The following is a 16,489-nucleotide window of genomic DNA, read 5'->3' as shown; positions in this document are numbered from 1 at the left end:
CAGCCGCTCCGCGGCATGTGGGACCCTCCCGGACCGGGGCACGAACCCGTGTCCCCTGCATCGGCAGGCGGACTCTCAACCACTGCGCCAGCAGGGAAGCCCAACAGGTCTTTTAAGATTAAATGAGATAGCATGTAAAGGATTGACTTAGCATAGTATCTGTCACAAAGTAGAAGCTTAACAAATTTTGCACTCCCCCTCCTCAATTTTCTTCCCATTCAACACCCTCAATGGTTCATTAGAGAAGTTCAAGTGTAGCGGTATAACCCAGGTGGGGCTGAGTGTATGGGTGGTGGTGGGGGGACGTGGGCAGAGCTTCAGTGAAGCTCAACTAGTTACACAAAACAACTCTTTTGTTCCTGATATTCATGTATGTTTTCATCTTGGGGGTAAGCTTCCCCCTCTTCCTTTTTTCTTCATAAATATCAGATTCTCTGGGGGTCAGGGACTTGGAAGGAGGACAGGTAAATGTGGTGTCAAGGGCTTCCCTCCTAATCCTCTTTTATTTAGCTCACTATCAAGTCAAATTCAAGAGTTTTCAGAGAGCAAGGTGAAACTTGCTTGGACTTCCCTGGTGGTGCAGCAGTTAAGACTCCATGCCCCCAGTGCAGGGGGCCCGGGTTCGATCCCTGATCAGGGAAATAGATCCTGAATGCCGCAACTAAAAAGGTCCCGCATGTGGCAACGAAGATCCCATGTGCTGCAACTAAGACCTGGTGCAGCTAAAAAAATAAACAAATATTTTTAAAAAAGAAAGCAAGGTGAGGAGAGGCAGCCATGAAGCCTAGTGGGGAGCACAGAGAAACCAATTTAGGGTTTTACATTTGTAATGGGAAAATCTATCAATTGTATAGTTCACAATGAGAATGAATTGCTATTTAAAATTTGTCTTTTCCTGGGGAAGAAAAGTAGGGATGTTTTATCTCATTTTTCTAGTGGCTTCATAATGTGGGGACCTGCCCCAGGACAGATGGGACCTGTGGGGGAAACACATAGGGGAGTTTTGAGTTTGGGGGAGACAAGTGAGCTTTGGGCATTGGCCCATCACCAGCTAATTATCAAGGGGGTTAAGTGGTATTGCCCTGCGGTCTGCTCTGAGATGGTTCAGAGGGTAGGGGGTTCGGGTTTCTGGCTTAGGAAAGCAGAAAGGAGAAAATGAAGCTCATCTGGGCTAGGACAGATGAAGCAATGGAAGCCCAGGGAGGGATTTTTCAGGGCTGTGGCTCTGATCTCTTAGGAACTGCTTCTCTTCTGCAGTCTTGTTTTGAGGCCAGCTAACTGCACTCTCCCTACATCTCCTTCCTTAGCAGCCCTGCCTCTACCACATGCCCCAGAAGGGCCCCTTGTCCGCCTGTTTCCTGGGTGACAGGACAGACCAAGGAATATGTAATCAAGGGATAAATTCCCAAGTAACTTCCCTTAAAGGAGAAAGAGAGGTTACCTAGTCCCCAGTCTTTGAGGAGGACCTTGAGCAGAAACAGTTAAACCAGTGGGCAGTCCAGGCTGCATACATCTTGGGAATATTGGGTTTATTCTCTCCACAGAGCTAGGGAAATCCACCTACAGACTCTTCCTTAGGAGAGTTAAGAGACCAGTTCTTAAAAGCCCAGGGCAGAGTGAGATTTACCTAGTAACTGATGATGCTGAGCGGATGCGCTCAGCGATTTGTCTCTACACTTGTCCCCGCCTACCTAGCCAATCTGACAGTTCTCAGTTTGGGACACTGAGTTAGATGATCAGGTAAGGAACAGGTATAGTATCTAGGGGCTTGGTAGCTCCAAATCGCTCATTTAGAGAGCATCGAGGGGGCCCCGGCAATAACCATATTCCCACTCAGTGTTTGGAGATCATCTACCCAGGCTGGGACTTCTCGGGCAGGCAAGGACCCAGGGCCCCTGGAAGAGCTGGTCCAGGGGACAGGATTCCCCGTGTCTCCCCCGAGGAGAGCATGACTGCCCTCCTGCCGCTGCTGCTGGGCCTCAGCCTGGGCTGCACCGGAGCAGGTAAGGACCCTCCCTTCCTCTGCTCCCTTTGGGTAGGGTGTTCAGTTTTGTTATTGGATTCAGATACCCCAAACTAGTCTGTCTCCCTATTGCATACTCCCATAGCACTTCGTACTGTACCTTTGTAGCAATTTTTTAAATTTATTTTTTTATTGAAGTTTAGTTGATTTACAATGTTGTGTTAATTTCTGCTGTACAGCAAAGTGACTCAGTTATACACATGTATACGTTCTTTTTTAATATTCTTTTCCATTATGGTTTATCCCAGGCTATTGACTATAGTTCCCTGTGCTACACAGTAGGACCTTGTTGTTTTTCTGTGTAGCAATTTTAATGTAATTAAGCTGTATAATTATTCGTGTAATAGACATTTCCTGTTGGAAGGTAGGCAAAGACGGTATCTGCCCTGTTGAATGCTGCATCCCCAGCTCCTAGCACGGTGCCTAGCACACAGCGAGTGCTTCAGAAATACATGTGGCACGAATATTTAATAATGTGTCCAGCACAGAACAAGGCTGACTCTTTCCTTTGACCCCTTTTCTCACTCGATCACTGGCCTTACTGAAGGTCTTATCCTGGGTAAATTGTTGTGTTTAAACATGCAAATAATTTTGGGCTACTTGTGTCCCCATGCTTAGTCTCACATAAAGAGGAAACAGGATCTAGAAACTTCTCTGCTAGGACCATCTATGCCCTTAATCGGGACTCTCAGAGACTCTGGTCCATGACCTTGGTCAGCAGATGCTGCCTCAGTCGGGAAACCTGTGCCCCACTCACCAGGTGTACCTGAGGCTTGGGTTCCTGCAGAGGACTCTGACCTATCCCCCTTCTCTGGCTCCTGCAGGAGGCTTTGTGGCCCACGTGGAAAGCACCTGTCTGCTGGATGACAATGGGACTCCAAAAGAGTTCACATATTGTATCTCCTTCAACAAGGATTTGCTGACCTGCTGGGATCCCCTGCAGGCCAGTATGGTCCCTTGTGAATTTGGGGTACTGAACGGCTTGGCCAAATACCTCTCAGATTACCTCAACCATAAGGAAAACCTGATCCATCGCTTATCCAACGGGCTGCAGGACTGTGCCACACACACCCAGCCCTTCTGGAGATCTCTGACCCACAGGACACGTAAGGCGAGAAGGGAGCAGAGGGATGGTTAGGAAGCACAGTTAGGAGAGGGGAGGCCAAGAAGGGTCCCTCACCGGCAAGGAGTTTGAGCTGTGGGCAGGAAAGAAGCAGAAAATCGGAGGACCTGGGATGTAAAAAGAGGGAGGGTTGACCCTTACGAGGACACAAGGTGGTTGACAGGGGTGGGGCAGGAATGAAAAAGGGGAGGTGATGTTTGAGCCAGTGAGGAGCTATCAGGGGGAGAGTAAGCTAGTTTTCCTTCAATTTAGGGCATCTCAGGAGGCAGATCCAAGTTCAACCAGGGGTTGAACTGTCAGAATTACCAGAATGGCTTTTCCCAAAATGCTCACGCCACTGTAGCCCAGGTTCTGGTGTCCCGGGTCTGAGACAGGCCCAGGCGTGGGAATATTTGGAAAACCTCCCAGGGAATTCTGATGCAAACTCTCTCACCCTCAATCACTTGCACTGAGAATGACTTGAGATTTTTAAAAGAAAACTTGAAGTTCTCTATCGTACAGAGTACTGCGTCTTAAGATGTGATTTCTCAGAATTGCCTGGGGAAGGTGCTTGTTAAAAACACAAGCCCTTGAGAACCGCTACAGATCTGTTGGATGAAAATAGCCAGGGATGCGGGCTCGGGAATCTGCATCTTCACACAATATCTTGGATTTTTATTGAATATTTTGTTTGAAAAACACCCAAGCAAGCGGAAGGGTCACCTAGAAAAGTAAACTATTAAAAGATGGCAACATGAATGATCTCATGAATTAGATTCCCTCGTCCAAATTTAGGAGAGTTAGTCCTGAGTTAGCCTTGTTTCCTTAAACTATTCAAGGAAAAAAAAAAAAGGCTTTCTTTATCAAGTCAATTTGTTCAATGAGATTTGAGGACAAGGGTGTTTTCCTACTTTTGCAAACCCCCCACTATAACTCTGGATGACAATTCACTTATGCACTTGAAATTAATACAATGACTTCTGAAACAGCCTGCAGTTCAGCCCTGGCTTCTACTTATTGTGAACAAATATAATTTTGGAGGAAAAAGGAAGGAGCAGTGATGAAATGGGAGCCAAGAAAGAGTGAAGCAGGAGTACATTCTAACTCCTCATTTTCAAAGGGATGTGTGTGGGAATGAGGTGGGGGTTGGGAAGGTCAGTGGGCAAAATCCAGGAAGAATTCAAGTAGGAAAGAAACCAGGTTGGAGGGAAAGCCAGAATGTTGCCCTCCTTCGTGACTCTTTTTTCCTCCTCTGCAGGACCGCCATCTGTGCAAGTAGTTAAAGCCACTCCTTTTAACACGAGGGAGACTGTGATGCTGGCCTGCTACGTGTGGGGCTTCTATCCAGCTGCTGTGACCATCACGTGGAGGAAGAACGGGCAGCTGGTCCTCCCTCACGGCAGCGCCCATAAGACCGTCCAGCCCAACGGAGACTGGACATACCAGACCGTCTCCCATTTGGCCATAACCCCTTCTTTGGGGGACACCTACACCTGTGTGGTAGAGCACATTAGCACTCTTGAACCCATCCTTCAGGACTGGAGTAAGTGTGGGGCAGGTGGGAGGAATTAGCGTTAAAGCAGAGAGCTACTGTCATTCCCTAGCGGTCAAGTTAGGACTCCGCGCTTCCCCTGCGGGGGACACGGGTTCCATCCCTGGTTGGGAAACTGAGATCCTACATGCTGTGCAGCGTGGCCAAAAAAAAAAAAAAAAAAGAGAGAGAGCTACTTCAGGTGGGTGGTTGTAAAAAGAACACCAATATTTTGGCAGAGGGAATGGGATGTAGAGAGGTCCTCCACGGTACAGGGGAGAGAGGGAGATGCTCAGAAAGAGTGAGTCTGGAGGAACTTACGGAGGGTTCACGACCAGAGATGGGGCCAGGGGATACAGACACGGAAAGAGTTAGTTATTGTTGGACTTCCCTGGCGGTCCAGTGGTTAAGATTCCGAGCTTCCAGTGCAGGAGTCACGGGGTTCCATCCCTGGTCGGGGAAGATCCTGCATGCTGACAAGAGTTACTGTTGCTGTTGCTATGGTGCTGTGGTTGGTGTTATGTGCTTGTCTGAGGGTGGGAGGGGAGCCTGACCTGAAAAGAGGATGTCGATTTGGTAACCATATTTTCAGAAGCCCAAATTGTGATGCAATATTCTAGGATTCTCAGATTTCTGCTATTCTGTTGTCAGGTCAGGAATGGGAGTTGGAGAAATAAAGAAGGTCACGGAAGAAAGGGGACTCTCTCGGTCTGGGGGCCGTACTGAATTGGGGCTGCTCTATCAGGGAGGAAGAAACCAGGGCTGGCAGACACTTTGGTGTACACGCTTGGAGGCTACTGCATAAAGCCAGTCACCATTGTTTGAACCCCGGGATTGGAAGTAGTTAAAGGAAAGGAATCCGGGTGGGGGACAGGATTCAGACTAGGGCCAGCTCCAGGAAGTGAGGGCTGTGGAGGGGGGTGGAGACAGGTTCTGGAAGGACCCAAATCTGGAAGTGGGCAGGTAGGAGACACATAAGTACTTGGATAACTCATGGAATGAAACCTTGGGAAGTTAGGAAAGGCGGAAAGACAATTTCATAGGAAAATGCTCAGATAGAGTGGTCAAGGGGGCAAGTATTGTCACCACAGGCAAATGGAGAGAGGGATGGGGAACGCTGTATTCCTCAGCAAGGGTGCCGTCGGGGTGAAGGAAGAATACAGGATGCCTTGAGAGGCCCCATCATCTTAGAGAGGATCTGGAAGCAGGGGTACTAACTCAGGGAGAGCGGCTCCCCAGGGAACCACAGGAGTAGAGACCCACAGGATGGGAGTTTTGAGGAAAGGCCACTTCCTTGGGCCTGGATTGGTGTGAGCTAGACCCTTGGGGTCCGGATATAGCACCTTTGAACCTGAGCTGGAGGTCGCAGTAAATAAAGTTGCTCTGGGAATGAGCAAGAGAAATTGGTTCTAGTAAGTTTCTACTTCCGCAGCTCCTGGGCTGTCGCCGGTGCAGACAGTGAAGGTTTTTGCGTGTGCTGTGACTCTGGTCCTGGGCCTCGTCATCTTCTCTCTTGGTTTGGTCAGCTGGCGGAGAGCTGCCTCCTCCGGTGAGTGACCCTCCTGAACTCTCAATCCCAACCTCTGCTCACTTTAAAAAATTAAAAAAAGAAAAATTTATTTGGCTTTGTTGGGTCTTAGTTCCGGCATGCGGGATCTTTAGTTGCGGCATGCGGACTCTTAGTCGCAGCATGCAGTCTCTAGTTCCCTGGCCAGGGATCGAACCCGGGCCCCCTGCATTGGGAGCACAGAGTCTTAACCACTGGACCACCAGGCAAGTCCCTCTGTTCACTTTCTCTTTGTGACTGGTTCTCCCATGGCTACCCCATTGGCTGTGAAAAATACCAGAGACTTTTATCCACCAAGATTGTCCTCCACTCAAATATTTTCTTCTCCTAGGCTACGTTTTCCTCCCAGGGTCCAATTATCCAGAAGGTAACGTGTCTGTTGGTCTGTCTGCCTGCTGGCCCTTTGGAGCGGGTGAAGGTTAGAGGGAGTCACCGTTGGGTTCAGCTAATGGTGCTATTTGGAGCGGGGGTGAGCTTCCACCAGGCTCGGGCTGACAATGTGATTGAAGCTGCCGTTGCTGGGATCAGGAACAGAAGGGAGGAGCACCTACCCCCTTCTCTTCTACCCAACGGAGTGTCTGAAGGTGGCTCCTTAGTGTTTGGTGATCTAGAATTTTCCATATCACTGTATTAAAGGCTCTGGCATGGATGGTTATAGGGACAAACGACGGGGTCAAGTTGGTTTGGAGCTTTATTACCTTGTTTTCATTTCTTCTGCAGGTCAGCACATTTCCTAGAGGCAGAATCCTACAAGTTCCTCTCCACGTGAGGAGATTCAAACTCTTAAGGATGCTGCTGTGCTCCTCCAGCCCGTCCAAGCGTCCACATTTTCTTGGATCCTATGGTTTCTCTATTTGATTCTATGAATTTCCCAGTCCCTGCTATGGAAACCTTACAACTTGGGGAACTCCTGGGAATATTCTGTAACCAAGGTGTTGTCCATAGGTAGAGCCCAAGGCTACATATCTGGGCTGAATATAATCTGGGGAGAAACGTCAAAGGCCCTCTTGGGGGCCCCCTGTGCCACAGAGGTATGAGTCGCTGGTGTTCGGCTCTGAGGAATAAACTCTGGTGGAAATACAGTTTTTTCCATGCTTTTTCTTGAGGCCCTGAGGAGGGACTATAGGCAGTTAGGGGCTGGGCTTGATTCACTCTCCTACTGCAGTCGAGGAGTCAGTGTTTCCTCCCATTTTCCCATCTAGACATGACAGAAATGGGGACAGTTTCCTGATGGATAATTCATAAGAAGGTAATAAACTGTGGGGGGATGGAGTCACAGAGTCAGGGATAGGAGGGGGTTTACAGTTTTCTGACCTCATAGGGGATCTTAATGAGGATTAAATGAGTTCATACTTGTAAACGGCTGAGAACATTACCTGGCACACAGCCAGCCCACACTCATGACATGTCAGTCACAACTTTCTGGGCCAGGTGCTCTACTAGGTGCTTTACACGCATTGTTTCATCTGATCCTCATCACAACGCTGACACAGACCCTCAGATAGTCAGTATTCAAGGGGCAGAGCTCAATTCCTGATCTGAGTTCTGGGCAGTTATTTTCTTCCATAACCTACGTGGGAAAGGGACCGTAACTCGAGGGCTTATCATGACCTAGGCACTGGGCTAAGTGATTTATGTTGTATCTCATTCATTCTCCACAATCACCTGGTAAGGAAGGATGGTCTCCCTCTGAGTCACAGATGAAAGTGAGGTTCAGAGAGGTTAAATAACTTGTCCAAGGTTGAACAGCAAATTCTCTGTAGGATGTCTGTCTACCTGAGTTGGAAGTAACTAGGCTGCTGTATTCTGAGGACCCTCATGCTATCGAGCACACCACTCTTCAGAGCCCCCCTTACATTCCCTTCCACCCCAGACCCAAGGGGGATCCACCGTTGGGGGCTGGATTTCACACAGCGGAAGAGAGGTGCTCTTCGTTCCCAGTAAAGGGCGACACCTGCTGGACACAGGTGGCATTGTCTTTGGAATGAGAGTTAGATACTAGACTAGGCAACCGAAAGGAACCAGAAATGAAAGTAAGTATTGGAGGAGTTTAGCCTAACAGAGAATTGTGGAGGGAGAACAAGGGGTTAGGGATGCATGTGTGTGGGTGTCAATGTAGGAGCACATAAGAGCAGAATCTGATGAGCTGGGGGAAGGGGTCAGAAGACAGACGGTGTGTGGAATCTTCCTGCATTGTTGTCTCCATGGTTGTTTGTGTGGGTGGGTGGGAGGGTGGTCACGGGGGCTGGGACCCTTCCTCCTTGCACAGTTTCTGTGCTGATGGGGGCCTGGAGAAGTGTGGGGATAGCACTGTGCATACAGACTTGATATCCAAACTGGTGCTCAGGTATAAAAAAGGAACAAAATAATGCCATTTGCAGCAACATGGATGGACCTAGAGATGATCATACTAAGTGAAGGAAGTCAGGAAGAGAAAGACAAATACCATAAGATATAGCTTATATATGGAATCTAAAATATGACACAGGGACTTCCCTGGTAGTGCAGTGGTTAAGAATCCGCCTGCCAATGCAGGGGACACGGGTTCGAGCCCTGGTCCGGGAAGATCCCACATGCCACGGGGCAACTAAGCTCATGCGCCACAACTACTGAGCCTGCGCTCTAGAGCCCGCGTCCTGCAACTACTGAAGCCCGTGTGCCTAGAGCCCGTGCTCCGCAACAAGAGAAGCCACCTCAATGAGAAGCCTACGCACCACAATGAAGAGTAGCCCCCGCTTGCCGCAACTAGAGAAAGCCTGTGCACAGCAACGAAGACCCAATGCAGCCAAAAATAAATAAATAAAATTATTAAAAATAAAATAAAATATGACACAAAAGAACTTATCTATGAAACAGAACCAGACCCATGGACACAGAGAACAGATTTGTGGTTGCCAAGGGGGAGGGATGGGCTGGGAGTTTCGGATTAGCAGATGCAAGTTATTATATATAGAATGGATAAACAATAAGGTCCTACTGTAGAGCACAGGGAACTCTATTCAGTATCCTGTGATAAACCATAATGGAAAATAATACGAAAAACAATGTGTATATATTTGTATAACTGAATCAGTTTGCTGTACAGCAGAAAGTTATACAACACTGTAAATCAACTATACTTCAATTAAAAAAAAAACACAAAGTAGGTGCTCAGGGTTTGTCCAATCAGTGAATTGATTTCCACCATATCCATAGTTTCCCCAGATGGATCCTTGTGATCAGGGCATCTCTTCTGGAAGGAGTTTCATGAAGAAGTCAATGGTAGGGGAAAATGCTCACAAGTTCAAAATAGCTATTCTCTGAGCTGGGCCATATAACGTAGGAAGCAGTGGAGTGCCATGCGCTGTGATCCGTATAGGTAAGCTCAGAAACTAATCTCTACAAATTTTATCAGTTTTATGTTTCATTGAAAAAAAGTTTTTATACAACATTTAATTAATTAGCTTGTATATCATGTAAATAATCTATCACCTCTACCCCACTACCTGCTTTCTTTAAGAACTTGCTGTTTGAAGTCTTGCCATATTGTTTCATTTTCATTTTTCCATTCGCTGTTCTTGTTTTTGTTTGTTTGACAAAGCTAATTCCTTCTGATATTCTAGTCTAGTCTGGGTGGGGCTTTGGGTCTTGTCTATTGTCTATGCCTGGCCATTTGTGAAGGAGCCGCTGTACTTCCCAAGGCTCTGGGTGTGGTCTCAGCAGTGAAAATCAAAGTAGCAGGACGCCAGGGGAAGGAGGGAGAGAGTCAGCTAATTAGAGAGCTTCCAGTCTCTCTCTGGAGACCCCGTGCAAACTTTTCTCTGCCCTAATCGCGTAGGTGTTTGGTTTATAGGGAAGGCTGTCCCCTTCCAGATGGGGAGTGGGAAAAAAGTGTCACATAGATCTCCACAGGCGAGTGAGTGGTGCCTGGAAGGAAGGCAGAAGAGGGATAACGATGCGCCACCTCCTGTTTGAGGAGAGTAAAGGTGTGTGCGCGTGCGCGTGCGTGAGAGAGAGACAGAGAGAGAGAGGGAGAGAGTTGGGCTTCTGTGTTATATCTAATCAAAGCGGCACAACGATTGGTTCTCTCCCTTCAATGTCTTTTCTTCGTTTTTTTTTTGCGGTATGCGGGCCTCTCACTCTTGTGGCCTCTCCCGTTGCGGAGCACAGGCTCCGGACGCGCAGGCTCAGTGGCCGTGGCTCACAGGCCCAGCCGCTCCGCGGCATGTGGGATCTTCCCGGACCGGGGCACGAACCTGTGTCCCCAGCATCGGCAGGCGCACTCTCAACCACTGCGCCACCAGGGAAGCCCTTCTCTTAAATGTCTTGTTTTAAAAACTGAACTTGAAGCTGGAATTGACTTAATATGTCATCTAGGCCAACTCTCCACCCATAAAGGACACACGTTTGTGACCATGAGAGCAGGCACTTCAACACTTGGGGCAGATACCAATACTTCAGCCAAATGTGTTGACCCCAAGTTTGAGGTTCTTCTTTGGACCATTGAAGACGATGGTAATAAAACCAAATGCACCCCACCAGAAACTAACACGACATTGTAAATCAAGTATATGCCAAAAAATATTTAAAATAAAATAAAATAAAAGGAAAAAAAAAAAAGGAACACCAAGGATTTCCAGCAACCATTGGAAACTAGGAGAGAGGCATGAAGCAGATTCTCGTTTAGAGCCTCCAGAAGGAATCAATCCTCTCAACACCTTGATTTCAGACTTCTGGCCTCCTTAACTGTGAGAAAATACATTTCTGTTGTTTTATTTTATTTTTATTTATTTATTTTTAATTTTTGGCCATGCCACACAGCATGTGACATCTTAGTTTCCCAATCAGGGATGGAACCTGTGCCCCTTGCAGTGGAAGCGAGGAGTCCTACCTAACCACTGGACCGCCAGGGAATTCCCTCTGTTGTTTAAGAAAAAAAAATCCAAACATACCAAATGCATCCCGGGAGGGTGTCTCCTTGGTGTTTTCCTGAAGGAACGCGTGTTCCTGTGTTCCAGGTTCTTTGCTTCCTTACTCAGCACACATTCATGTGAAAGGAACAGACAGGGACTGGTATTTAACCTCACTGTTTATTTAGGGAAATTATTTTTAGATCATCTTCTCAAGTAATTCTGTTTCCAAAGTAAAACCGGGTGAATCCGATGACAGATGAGGGTGGAGTCAAACCCCACCCCCACCTTGGTTGTGGATGGAGTACCTGCCATTCCCAAGAGTCCTCAAACTGCCCTGGAGCAGGACCTGGGGGATTCCTCCTTGGTGCTTCCTGCCACCCCTTGGCCAGACCAGTCCGCAGGGGCTGCAGAGAGTGGAAAGGCCCCAAACTCAAAGAGGCTGCTCCCAGACAGGGGCTCACTGGCTCTCCCAACACTGCCTCTCTTTTCCACCGCATATGGGGCTCCCATGAGTCCCCTGGTCAGACTGGACTGGGGCAGGGAATGAAGAAATAAGTGACTTTCATTGTATCAAGGCCTCAATGGAAAACGAATGGCACTTACACCAGGATAGTTCAAGGAGACTCTGTTTACAAGGAAGTGGGTGAAGGACAGTACAGTGACCTGGAGCTAGCAGCAGCTGAGCTGTCACTACTCCCTGCGGACGGGAGGGGTTATCAGAACCCAGAGCAGGGCAAATCCTGTAGAGTCCCTGCCTTGCCAGTAGCAATGCCCTACCCTTCAGTCCAAGGGACACAGCCAGCCTAAGCTGACCTTGCAGGGAGGCATCCAAGGGAATAAAAACCCTGACCTCACTCTCCTCTTCCCTCTGCTCTCTGGGCAAGGCTAAAAGCAAGAGAAAGCCAGGGAGCAGGGAGCCTGTGATGTCATATAGGTTAGCGCCCCGGGGCAGTGGAGAAGTGCAGAGAGTGGGACCGAAAGGCAGAGGGAGGACAGTCAGCACATTTACAATATGAAGGAAAGAAGCCAAGGTTGGGGGGTGGGGTGGGGGGGGAGAAAGATGCAAAACTTGGGGGTTTTTTTGGCCTTGGACAAGACCTCAGTTGCAAGAGAAGACCAAGTTTGTACTTTCCTGCTGGGGGACCTGGGAGAACACTCTCCCTCTCCACCCCTCCCTGCCCCAAGTTTCTGTAACTCTTTCTGAATCTTTCTTTTTTTCCACTACAAGGTTTACAGTAAGTTTATAGAGTTCTCAAAATGAAAGTCGAATTTTGATTGAGGTTATACTGAATATATAGAGCAACGTGGGGATAATTGATTTCTTTTTACGAGCAAGTCATCCCATGCAAAAGCAGAGAGTATGTCCTTATTTATTCAAATGACTTATTTGCTCTTCATTATGTCCCCACTCCCACCACACCGCGAAGCTTGCAGGATCTTAGTTCCCTGACCAGGCATTGAACCTGGGCCATGGCAGTGAAAGCCTGGATTACTAACCATTAGGCCACCAGCGAACTTATTATGCTTTTTAAAATTCACTTTTTCACAGTAATCTGGGTATGATCGGTTAACTCTTGGACATTTTAGAGCTTTTGTTGCGATTGTGATTGGTATCTTATTGTAATTTTATTTTCAATTCAGTTATTTCTGGTACAGAGAAATGTAACCAATTTTTTAAAATTGTGGTAAAAAACATTTAACATAAAATTGACCATTTTAAAGTATACATTTCAGTGTTAAGCATGTTCATTTGTTGCATATTTGTTCAACAAATCGCTAAAATTTCTTCATCTTGCAAAACTGAAACTTTGTACATATTAAACAACAATTCCCCATGTCCCTCTCTCCCCAGCCCCTGGTAACCACTGTGCTTCTTTGTGTTTTACTGAATTTGACTGCTTTAGATACCTCATATAATTGTAATCATACAGTATTTGTGTTTTTGTGACTGGCTTATTTCACTTAGCCTAAAGTTCTTAAAGTTCATCCATGTTGTCACATGATAGGATTTCCTTCCTTTTTGAAAGCTGAATAATTTCCCATTGTATGTGTATACAACATACTGTTTATCCATTCATCCACTGATGGACATTTGTGTTGCTTCCACCTCTTGACTATTGTATATAGTGCTGCTATGAACACGGGTGTGCAAATATCTGTTCAAGTCCCTGCTTTTTTTGTTGTTATTTTAATTGTAGCCATCCTAATGGTGATATTTCATTGTGGTTTTGATTTGCACTTCTCTGATGAGTAGCGAGGTTGAACATCTTTTTGCAGGCTTGTGGGCCATTTATATTTCATCTTTAGAGACGTGTCTATTCAAGTCCTTTGCCCATTTTTCAATTGTTTTTTGTGTGGTTTTATTTGTTGTTGTTGAGTTGTAGTAATTTTAAAAATAGATTCTGGATATTGCTGAGGCCATGAATGGGGCTGAGCTCCATGAGTCCCGGCCTGGCCCTAACGTGGCTCTGGCTGCTCATCTGAGCTCCTTTTATTTTCTGATACCTGGACATCCCTGCCCTGTTCGGCCCCACAGCTCCTAGCTAGTCAGTTTCTGTTCCTTGGTGGGACCTCTGACTGTTTGAATAAACCAGACACCCCACATGTGTCACATAAGTTAAAAAAAAAAAAGATTCTGGATATTAACCACTTATCAGATCCATGATTTGCAAATATTACTTTAAAAAATATATCAATTCGAATTTTGTTAATTTTATTTATTTTAAAATTTTTTGGCCACAAAACATGGCATGTGGGATCCTAGTTCCCCGACCTGGGATCGAACCTACGTCCCCTGCATTTGAAGCATGGAGTCTTAACCACTGGACCACCAGGGAAGTCCCTGCCTATGTTACTTTCAACCTACCTGTATTGTTATACTGGCATACATCAGAGATATTGTGGGTTTGGTTCTAGACCACTGCAATAAAGTGAGTCCATAAATTTTTTGGTTCCCAGCACATGTAAATTTATATTTATACAGTACTGTAGTCTATTAAGTGTGCAATAACATTATGTCTAACAGAACAATGTACATACGTTAGTTTAAAAATAATGCTGTTGGAAAAATGGTGCTGATAGACTTGCTCGATGCAAGGTTGCCACAAACATGAATTAGTAAAAAAAAATCTGCAAAGTGCAGTAAATTGAAGTGCAATAAAACAAGGTATGACTGTATTTGAATTGAGTTTCTTGTAGTTAGCATATCTTTGGTTCACCTTTTAAAAATCAACTCTTCCAATCTCTTTTAATTGATGTATTTAGACTATTTACATTTAATGTAATTATTGGTATGTGTAATTGTCTACTTGAGATGTCATAACAAAATACCATAGATTGGGTGGCTTAAACAACAGAAATTAATTTTCTCACAGTTCAGGAGGCTGGCAGTCTGAGATCAGGGTGCCAGCATGATTGGTTTCTGGTAAAAACTCTTTTCCTGGCTTGCAGATGTCTGCCTTCTGGTTGTATCTTCCCTTGCATGGGGCGGCCATTCCTCAGGTCTTGGCATCCTAGATGGTCTGCCTTCTTATCTCTACCTTTCAGAGACTTCTTACGTTTGTCTTATATATATAATGCCTGGGGGTTTTAGTTGTACTTAAAATTAAAAAAATAGTTTCCAGCATTGATTTATTTCATCACATATATTTTCCCTCTTAATCTTCTAATATAGTGAATTATATTGAGAGATTTTTTGTTGTGAAATGTCTTTGCATTCTTTGGATAAATCCTATTTGATCATCCTATAGTTATATATTAATAGTTGGTTTTATTTAGTTAATATTTTACTTAGAATGTTATACTTACTTTTATAAAGTATGAACATAAAATTTGCTTTTCTTACATTTCCTTATTTATTTTTACAATAAAAATTCCTCTATACAATGAGCTGGGCAGATTTTGTTCCTCATTCTTTTTTTCTGGAACAACGTCCATATGTATATATTCAAAGGCCAGTTTTTGTTTTCATTAGTGCTTTTATTGCTTTCAGTTCTCTATTTCATTGATCTCTATCCTTATTGTTACCATTTCCTTCTGTTTGTTCTGTTCATCTTTACTTAACTTCTGAGTTGAATGCTTAGCTCACATTTCATGGCTCACATTCACATCTTTTATTTTTATTGTTTTAGTTTCCTGATAAGTATAGTTAAAGGTAAAAAATTTCCTCTAAGTTCTGCTTTAGTTATATCTAACACATTTTGACATGTACTGATTTAATTTCTATTCAGTTCAACTTATTTTTTATACTTTTATTTTAACTTGAATGTTATTTATGAAAAATGTAAGCTTTTTATTTTGAAATAATTTCAAACTTACAGAAAAGTTATAAGAATAGTATAAAGAATTCCTGTATACACTTTGTCCAGATTCAACAGTTTTTAACATTTTTCCATATTTGCTTTCTTTTTCTCTATTTCTGCCCCTCTCTCTAATGTTTTTTCCTAATCATCTTAGAGTAAGTTGAAACACATATGCCCCTTTACTGCTAAATATTTCAGTGTATTTCCTAAGAGCAAGGATATTCCTTTATATAAACACAGGAGAATTATAATATTCACAAAATTTAACTTTGTTGTAACACTATTATTTAATCCACAGTACATATTCAAATTTCACTAATTTTCCCAATAAAGATTCTTGTAGTCTCCAATCCCCAACCTTCTGCCCTGCATTCTGGAATCATGCATTTCGGTAAGTTGTCTTATCTCCTTTTTTTTAAAAAAAAATTATTTATTTATTTGGCCACACAGCTTGTGGAGACCTTAGTTCCCCAACCAGGGATTGAACCTATGTCCCCAGCAGTGAAAGCAGAGTCAGGGAATTCCCAAGTTGTCTTATATCTTTAGTCATTTTTAATCTGGAAGAGTTCTTCAGTTTCTTATTTGTTGGGGCCTGAATAACTTGATTGTTCTGCTATTCAAGACCTCTTTTTATTTTTCTCTCTTCCACATTTTGAGAGGGTTTTGTTAAAATCTCCAACTGCAATTTTTAAAAACACACAACTTCTTTTTTGGCCGTGAGCCTTGGCTTGCGGGATCTTAGTTCCCTGACCAGGGATTGAACCCGTGCCTCCAATGCAGTCTTAACTACTGGACCGCCAGGGAGGTTCCCCGCAAAAAACACAACTTTTTTTTTTTTTTTTTTTTTTTGCGGTACGCGGGCCTCTCGCTGTTGTGGCCTCTCCCGTTGCGGAACACAGGCTCCGGAAGCGCAGGCTCAGCGCCCATGGCTCACGGGCCCAGCCGCTACACGGCATGTGGGATCCTCCTGGACCAGGGCACGAACCCGTGTCCCCTGCATCGGCAGGCGGACTCTCAACCACTACGCCACCAGGGGACCCAAAAAACACAACTTCTAACTGTAGTTTTCTTTA

General features: G+C 45.1%; 1 protein-coding gene across 1 annotated transcript; it reads left to right on the top strand.

Annotated features, from left to right (window-relative positions):
- Positions 1 to 1,906: 1,906 nt before the first annotated feature.
- On the top strand, positions 1,907 to 7,178 carry LOC309967750 (HLA class II histocompatibility antigen, DM beta chain). Its single transcript, XM_082848574.1, has 6 exons — positions 1,907 to 2,003; positions 2,848 to 3,129; positions 4,384 to 4,668; positions 6,089 to 6,205; positions 6,555 to 6,590; positions 6,944 to 7,178. Exons 1-6 carry the CDS (start codon positions 1,949 to 1,951, stop codon positions 6,958 to 6,960), a joined length of 792 nt encoding a protein of 263 aa, XP_082704700.1. The 5' UTR covers positions 1,907 to 1,948; the 3' UTR covers positions 6,961 to 7,178.
- The last annotated feature ends 9,311 nt before the right edge of the window (positions 7,179 to 16,489 follow it).

This window comes from Leucopleurus acutus (assembly GCF_964270905.1).
Source record: "Leucopleurus acutus genome assembly, chromosome: 10".
Classification (NCBI taxonomy): Eukaryota; Metazoa; Chordata; class Mammalia; order Artiodactyla; family Delphinidae; genus Leucopleurus; species Leucopleurus acutus.
Note: the sequence above shows the minus strand (reverse complement) of the source record. Positions and strands in the feature narration are given on the sequence as shown.

Coding starts and splice junctions, on each gene's coding strand:
- LOC309967750 (XM_082848574.1), top strand. CDS start 1,949: ATGACTGCCCTCCTGCCGCTGCTGCTGGGCCTCAGCCTGGGCTGCACC. Junction 3,130..4,383: donor ATCTCTGACCCACAGGACAC/GTAAGGCGAGAA, acceptor CCTCCTCTGCAG/GACCGCCATCTGTGCAAGTA. Junction 4,669..6,088: donor ACCCATCCTTCAGGACTGGA/GTAAGTGTGGGG, acceptor CTACTTCCGCAG/CTCCTGGGCTGTCGCCGGTG.